At 34.9% G+C, this 8,000-nt stretch overlaps 1 protein-coding gene across 10 annotated transcripts in view; it reads left to right on the forward strand.

The window, feature by feature from the left end:
• Positions 1-6,728, forward strand: part of PHACTR3 (phosphatase and actin regulator 3) — a 283,717-nt gene extending 276,989 nt beyond the window's left edge. For 7 of the 10 annotated variants that reach the window (XM_035299076.3, XM_035299077.2, XM_078372040.1 and 4 more), the window contains 3 exons: positions 335-475; positions 4,240-4,316; positions 6,138-6,728. In XM_035299076.3, coding sequence (XP_035154967.1) covers positions 335-475; positions 4,240-4,316; positions 6,138-6,153 — 234 coding nt within the window. In that variant the 3' untranslated portion in view covers positions 6,154-6,728. The remainder of the gene's footprint in view (positions 1-334; positions 476-4,239; positions 4,317-6,137) is intronic. The other 3 variants (XM_078372042.1, XM_078372041.1, XM_078372043.1) reach the window with 1 other exon arrangement.
• The last annotated feature ends 1,272 nt before the right edge of the window (positions 6,729-8,000 follow it).

Consider the following 8,000-nt stretch of genomic DNA (forward strand, 5'->3'; position numbering starts at 1 on the left):
AAAAGTGTATCTAATTGTACCTGAAGCCACTGGTGCCATAAAATCTAAGTTAATTCATGAACCATTCCTTGAGCAGGTGCTATGTACTATTGGGGGTGTGACTCCTTCTCATAAAATATGTTAGGGGAACATATTTTACATATTTTAAGTCACATTCTTTGACTTAAGAGTACAGTATATAATTTAAGTCCTTCATATTAGAGATTGCTTGTATTCAGGTTACATTTCACAGTAGCAGAGTTTTATGTTTTTTAGAAAGCTGCTGTTTATTCAGAGTACTTCAAAAAATCTAGTCTGGCATGTGATACTTAACTATGATAATCTTTTATTTTAGCTTAATCAGAGACCCACCGTTGATGAATTAAGAGACAGAAAAATTCTGATACGATTCAGTGATTATGTGGAAGTAGCAAAAGCGCAGGATTATGACAGGAGGGCAGACAAACCCTGGACAAGACTGTCAGCAGCAGATAAGGTACATAACTGTCTGTGCTGGTGGGGGTTGTTGTATGTTATTATAAGGGCAAAATATGTCATGCCAGGGAGTTTATTCTTAGACAAAGGGAGCCCTCAACTATTTAAATTAAGAGTATACCTGCAATAAATATTGGTTTCACAAAGATAATTCAGTGTCAGATTGAGCAGTGGCTCTCAGCTAGAAGACAGTTTTGCCACTAGGGACATTTGGCAATGTCTAGAGACATTTTTGATTGTCACAACTGGGGGTGTTACTGGCCGAGGCCAGGGATGCTGCTAACCATCTCAAAATGCACATGCCAGACTAGATTTTTTGAAGTACTCTGAACAAACAGCAGCTTTCTAAAAAACATAAAACTCTGCTACATAACAGCCCCCTCAACAGAGGATTATCTAGTCTCAAATGTCAAAACTGTGCAAATTGAGAAACCTTGGTATGAGGCATAAATCAAAGGTGGGCAAGGCTGTCATAAAAGAGATCATCTGGCAAGTTTAAACAAAACGAGCTACAGTGGGGGACAAAGAGGCATTCAAGAAAGCCTCTACAGTATAGAAGAGGTTCTAGACTCTCTCCTGGATTTGCACAGTTACAGATATCTCTGAGAACCTCCTGAAGAGTCAGAACTGAACAGTTAGAGAGGCGGGAAGAACACAAGGAGGCAGTAGGTCATAGAGGCTCTGCACTAAAATAGAAGGTATGACATTTGCTGAGCACAGAGAGGGTAAGTTCTTGTCTGTGATCAAACAGTATTGATTGGCAGGATTTAAGCCCAAGAGTGTCTATAGGGTCTGTCACACCTTCTTACTTCTAGTGATTTTCAGAAGACATAAAGCCTTTAGGAAGAGAAAAATTATACATTCAGCCAAGGAATTAGCTAATTGTTCTTCATTCTTTATATGCTGAGTATACGAGCTTATAAATCTACATAGATATTGCATCAACTTGAAGAAATGCAAACATGTTGGACTAACTTACCTAGTTATTTGTGAGTGATGTGCTCAGAGGATCACAATGATAAGGGGAGAAGAAGAGTACCTTTGGTAGTCTGCAGATGTGTTTGAGCATGAGACTAATATCTCTCTAAAGACTTTCCTTGTCCTACAGGCTATGTTTGATGTTTTACTCTCATCAGGTCCCTCGAGTGTTTATCTGAGAAAGAAGTACATGATCAAGTGGGCATGGGGAAGTAAAAATATTAATGTATGCTGAAGTCAGAATGACTTCTTTCTAGATTATCTCTGATTAAAAAACTCCAAGTTCACCAGAAGCTGAAGTTTACTCATTATCTTGGTGTTCCTGCTTCATTAATACCCTAACCCTGTGCTTGGTCTGTTTAGTTATGGAGTAGGTGGGGTTGGGGAAGGATTGTCTTCCCACTACAGTCCAGCAAATGAATTCATGAAAGACGTACATAAAACTAGTCCTAGCCAGAGCAATCGAGCACAGAAAGAAAAGGCATCCAAACTCGAAAAGAGGAAGTCAAGTTACCCCTCTTTACAGACAATTCGATTGTATTCCTAGAGAAGCGTAAAGACTCCACCGAAAAAACTTAGATCTAATAAATTCACTAAAGTTGTAGGATACAAAATCATACAAAAATTAATAGCATTTCTATAAACTAATAATGGACTAGCTAAGAAAGAAATCAAGTAGGCAATCTTATTTAAAATAGGTACCAAAAATCCTGGAAATGGATTTAACCAAGGAGGTGAAAGACTTCTGCAAGGAAAACTACAAAACAATGATGAAAGAAATCGAAGAGGCCACAAAGAAAGAAAGATATCTCATGCTCATGGATAGAAAGAACTAATACCACTAAAATGACCATACTGCCTAAAGCAATCTACAGATCCAGTAAAATCCCTATCAAAATACCAGTATCATTTTTCACAGAAATAAAAAAAGCAATCCTAAAATTCATGTGAAACCAAAAAAGAACTTGAATAGCCAAACCAATCCTTAGCAAAAAGAACAAAGTTGGAGGCATCACACTAACTTTAAAATATAAGGCTATACTACCAGCATAGTATTGGCATTAAAGACACACAGACCAATGGAACAGAATAGGAGACCCAGAAAAAAAATTCACATATCCACAGCCAACTGATTTTTAACAAAGGTGCCAAGAACATAAACTGGGGGAAGGACATGCTTCAATAAATGATGCTGGGAAAATTGGATATCCATATGGCAAAAGAATGAAACTAGACTCCTATTTCTTACCATATACAAAAATCAACTTGAAGAATAAAGACTGAAATGTAAGACCCAAAACTATAAAACCACTAAAAGTAAACAGAGAAGAAACACTCTAGGACATTGGTTTAGGCAAACATTTTATGGCTAAGACCTCAGAAGATAACAACAACAAAAAAAACGAGACTATATTAAACTATAAAGCTTCTAACAACAACAACAACAACAACAACAAAATCAGTAGAGGGACAACAGGGAAAAGGACAAAATATTAATATCTACAGACTATTCATCCAACAAGGGACTAATATGCAGAACATACAAGGAACTCAAGTAACAGTAAATAAACAAATCCCATTAGAAAGTGGACAAAGGACATGAATAGACATTTCTCAAAAGAAGACATATAAATAACCAACAGGTATATGAAAAATGCTCAACATCATTAATCAACAGGGAAATGCAAATCAAAACCACAATGAGATGTCATCTTATTCCAGTTAAAATAGTTATTATTAGAAAGATAAAACCATGCTGGAAAGGATTAGGAGAAGAGTTAACTTTTATTACTGTTGATGGGAATGTAAATTAATGCAGCCATTATGGAAAACAGTATGGAGACTCCTCCAAATATTTTTAAAAACCATATGATCCAAAAATGCCATGTCTGGGTATATATCCAAAGGAAATCAAATCAGTACATTGAAGAGATATCTGCACTCCCCTGTTCACTGCAACATTATTAACAACAGCCAAGATACAAAATCATCTAAGTACCCAATAGATGAAGAAAATGTAGTGTGTGTGTATATATATATACACACATATATATGTAAACATGCGTGTGTATATACATGCACAAAATGAAATATTCCACCTTAAGAAAACCAAGTCATTTTTGACAACATATGGAATTGGATGTTAGCATGTTAAACGAAGTAAGCCAGGCACAGAAAAATAAATATCACATGTTTTCATTCATGTGGGATCAAAAAAGTTGATGTCATGGAGGTAGACAGTAGAATGATAGATACCAAAGGCTGGGAAGGGTGGCAGGGTTTGGGGAGAGAAAGAGAGGTTGGTTAATAGAGAGGCTGGTTAGTAACATACGGTTAGATAGAAGGAATAAGTTCTAATGTTCTATAGCAGAGTAGGGTGACTGTAGTTAACAACAATGTTGTGTATAATCCAAAACAACTAGAAGAGAGGACTTGAAATGTTCCCAACACATAGAAATGATAAATACTTGAGGTGATGGACATCCTGAATACTTGATCATCACAGTCTATGCACATAACAAAATATCACATGTACTCTGTATATATGTACAAATATGTATCAATAAAATTTTTTCAAAGACTTCCAGAATATTATCTACATAGTAGCTTGGTAGGATGATAAAAATGAGTATGGCAGTCTTAGTGCTGAACCAAAAGTTTTTTTTTCTGTATATTACATAATAATAGAGTCAAGTATTGGGAATGGTTAATTTGTAAACATGATGATATATTTTCCTGTTGATTTTTTAATATCCTGAAAAGCAATGTCTTGTTTTTACATTTTAGGCAGCAATTCGTAAAGAATTAAATGAGTACAAAAGTAACGAAATGGAGGTACATGCATCAAGCAAGCACTTGACAAGGTCAGATTTTGTATGAATTTCATGGTACTTAACAATATTTTTGAAACACACACCCCAGAATGTATCCAGCTGAACAAATTCAGCATTTCCCCAAAGAACTGTATTAAACAAACAGAATGTACCTCAACTAAAAATGCTGCCAGTTCCCATTATTTCTTACAGGACTTGGTGAAAAGTGGTATGTATGGTAACAGTAGTGGTTTATTTAAGCAGTTAATGCATATTTAACAAAATAAGCCTAAAGGCAATGAAAGTAATTTTTCTATGTATGTAATTCCCCTCTAATATTCAGAATTCCTCCAACTTTTAGAACTCACCTACCTATAGATTGCTGTGAAATTAGTCACTCCCCACCTTCACATTTACTTTCTCTTATCTTAAATTATTAGTCACATCTTTAACACAATGTTCTCCTAAAGCTGTTCCTCAGCAAATATTTGAGTATGTGCCGAGAATGCAATAGTGAATATGATAAAGGAGGCTCCCATCGTCATGGAGTTTATATTCTATTGTGAATATATTGGCTGATTCTTCCATAATCAAGGCTTTTCCCATTAAGATGAATATATTCTCTGTCTATACTACCATATACAAGGGATGACACTTGGCTTCTTAGTTATAACAAAGTTGGGAAAAGATTTAGCTCTCTTTACTTACTGAACTGCATATTCTTTCAGTATTTCCCCCACTTCTTTTCCATGGCCATGACCAGTAATAATTATGTGAAGTTCTCAAACATCTCTGGTTCTAAAGCATATGAGTCTGGCACAACAAGCTTCCAACTGTATCAGTTGCTTTGTCCTCTCTCCTTTTATCTGAACATGCTCAAGACCCACATACAAAGAGAAAGGAAATCATGCATACAGATACTGCCTTAAACCAAAATAATAGTTTTCTGTTTGTTACAAAGTGGCCATTACAATTGTTATTAGAAATATTTACTCTGCAAGCTTAATATGGCTATAGAACAGAAACTAAGAATTCCATCTTAACCAGTGGTTTTAGGGTGAATATATCAAGGAGGAAGGGAAAGTTGGATGAATGGGAGAAAATTATGCAAATTGTTTTTTAAGGTTCCCTCTCATGACTAACATACTTTTGGGGAGGAATAGGCAATTTTATTTTTTTGTTTTGAATGGGTCATATGAATGTAAATCATGCACAATTACTTTTAATGTTTATTCTGTCTTAACATAATGATTACATATTTTATATATTATTTCAATTTCATACATTTTCCCATTATGCATTATTAAAATAAATATTTACTAACGATGATTATCTTCTGTCCTCAGTTGATAGCTTTCTTAAGTGACAAAATTTTAAAGAATGACTTTAATTCTTGAACATAATTATGAAAGATCTTTATACTACATTTTAGCACTTCCTTCATATCAATTTAAAAGTCAGAACAGAATTTTTAGTTGAGATTTTCTTACATGTATTAAAATTATGAATATATTACTCTACAAAAAGCCATAACTTTACTATAATTTCCAATAATTTATTAACAAATTCATTATTTCTACAGATTTAGCAAAGCCCTGGCCTTTCTGTGTACTTCAAGGGTTTAACCAACAGTTTTCAAACTAAGTTCTAGGTAGTCCTAAGAATATGTTTTGGGGTATAATGGGGCTTAAGAGTGGGCAGCCCTCTGAGACTCTACCCTATTTTAACCAAGTAGCTCCATCCTCATGTTTTACATATGGGACTTCTGAGAAGCTTTTTAATAGCAGCAAATTTATTTGTAGGAGGTTTTTGGCTATTTTAACTGTTAGAAATATATAACCTTAAATTTTTTGTCTTTTTTATAATCTCTAGATTCCATAGGCCATAGAGATTTTCTTCTGAGAAGAATTTGCGTTTAATTTTTTGATACCAACACTGAACATTCATCAGGGAACTTTCCTGAAGTTCAGCTCAAGACTACCTGCTGTGTTTGTGAGAAGAGCAGGATCACACACACAGGTTCAATCTTGGCCACACTTACCTGCAAGAGGAGTAACCAGAGGACACACTTCCTTCCTTCTTTGGTGTCTGAGGAGTGTGAACTGTTGGGTCAGTTAAGACCCAACATAACTCTATCAGAAGAAAACTGTTGTTTGCCTTTCAACCTTGTTTTACAGTTCTGCAGTGTAATGGAGGACGGGCAACGTGCATGTGCAGGCTCACCACTCCCAGGCCTCTGACATGAGGGACATGTGACAGTGTCATTCAGTATTATGTTCAAAAGACATTTTTATCCTGATCACAATTAATTTGAAAATTCTTTAATTTCATGTTATACAAAATGATTTACTGTATTATACTTTTCCTTTTTTATATAATGTCTAACAAAATATACAGCTGCAACATTTTGATTCCTGTTAATTTTGTTCTTTAATTAAATGACTACTTATTGCAGGAAATTAACCCAGGCTTTACATTTTCTTGGGGTTGGGATGAGTGGTACTTTAGAACAGGGATCTGTGAAACAAGTCAGTATTTACTTTTGAACCATCAGATTCCAAACACATGAATGAGAATTCCAGCTTTCTACATGCTTTGTAAATTTTGTTTATGTATGTGGTTTGTGCCTTAGAAAATCAAATTATCTTTTTCAAGTTAAATTTATGTATCAGTGAGTATTGAAGAGTGCATTTAACTAAGAAATAAGCAATAATTTGTTGAAAAATTCTATCAAAATGAAAAGTATGCCCCCTTTAAGAGTATTTTTAAGCTCACCTCTGCAAACATTGTTAAAAACATTGTTAAAAGAGACAAAGTTTTAGATGAAGTAGAGATTATAAAGAAAGGAAATTTACCCCAGCACAAAGGTGCAAATCTTGGTAAAAAGGGGGAAACAAGCTAAATAACAATAAATGTTCCCTGAAAAATATTTTTAATTGGTTTTCAAATAAGTGTCCTTACAGAGATAAGCCTTCCCTCCTTCCCTCCTGGTACACTGGTGAGGCGAGGCAGGAAGCACAGTAACTTGGAACATGACTTTCAGAGTTTGCAGAATTGTGCACAAATCCAAGCTCTGTGCTACTTCAGCAACTTATTTTCTCTACAGGACAATCATCTCTCTCTCACACAACACTGCTGTATTATCTAAATAAGATAAAGAAGCTAAAGTGCTGGCACAGTGCTCAGGACATTCTGGGAATCCAATAAATGTTAGCTACTGGTATGGCTGCCAGGTAGCCCCTGAAGCAACTGAGTGTCCTCTATGACTTCTTACCACATATGCTACCTCAGTGCTTTCCACTATCTTTCCTTCTCTACTTTAAGACTGCTGCTGGGTCAGATGCCCATAGAAACTGCTTAGTCTTTATGGTAGTAGCACTTTGTCCAAAGTGACTTATGATCAGTCCTAGAGACTAGCGAAACACACTATTAGTTGAATTATAGGTTTTTTTAAGAAAATAAATTCCTGTTATGGTAGAAAAATTCCAGCTCTACCTCTTAGTTGCTCTGTAACTTCTGTGAATCAGTTGACTTCACTAAATCTCAATTTGTCTGTGAAATGTATCTAAATCCTTTTAAATTAGAAGTCAGTTAAATTTAAATGATTTAAAATATGTATATACATACATTATATATTTTCTGCTATTTGTAACCCATTATTTGTAGCCAACCAACAAAAACTTTACCTTTCTATTTTAAGCTGTATATTAGAAGCTCCTCCTATTTTATATTCAA

Source organism: Callithrix jacchus, chromosome 5 (genome assembly GCF_049354715.1).
Source record: "Callithrix jacchus isolate 240 chromosome 5, calJac240_pri, whole genome shotgun sequence".
NCBI lineage: Eukaryota > Metazoa > Chordata > Mammalia > Primates > Cebidae > Callithrix > Callithrix jacchus.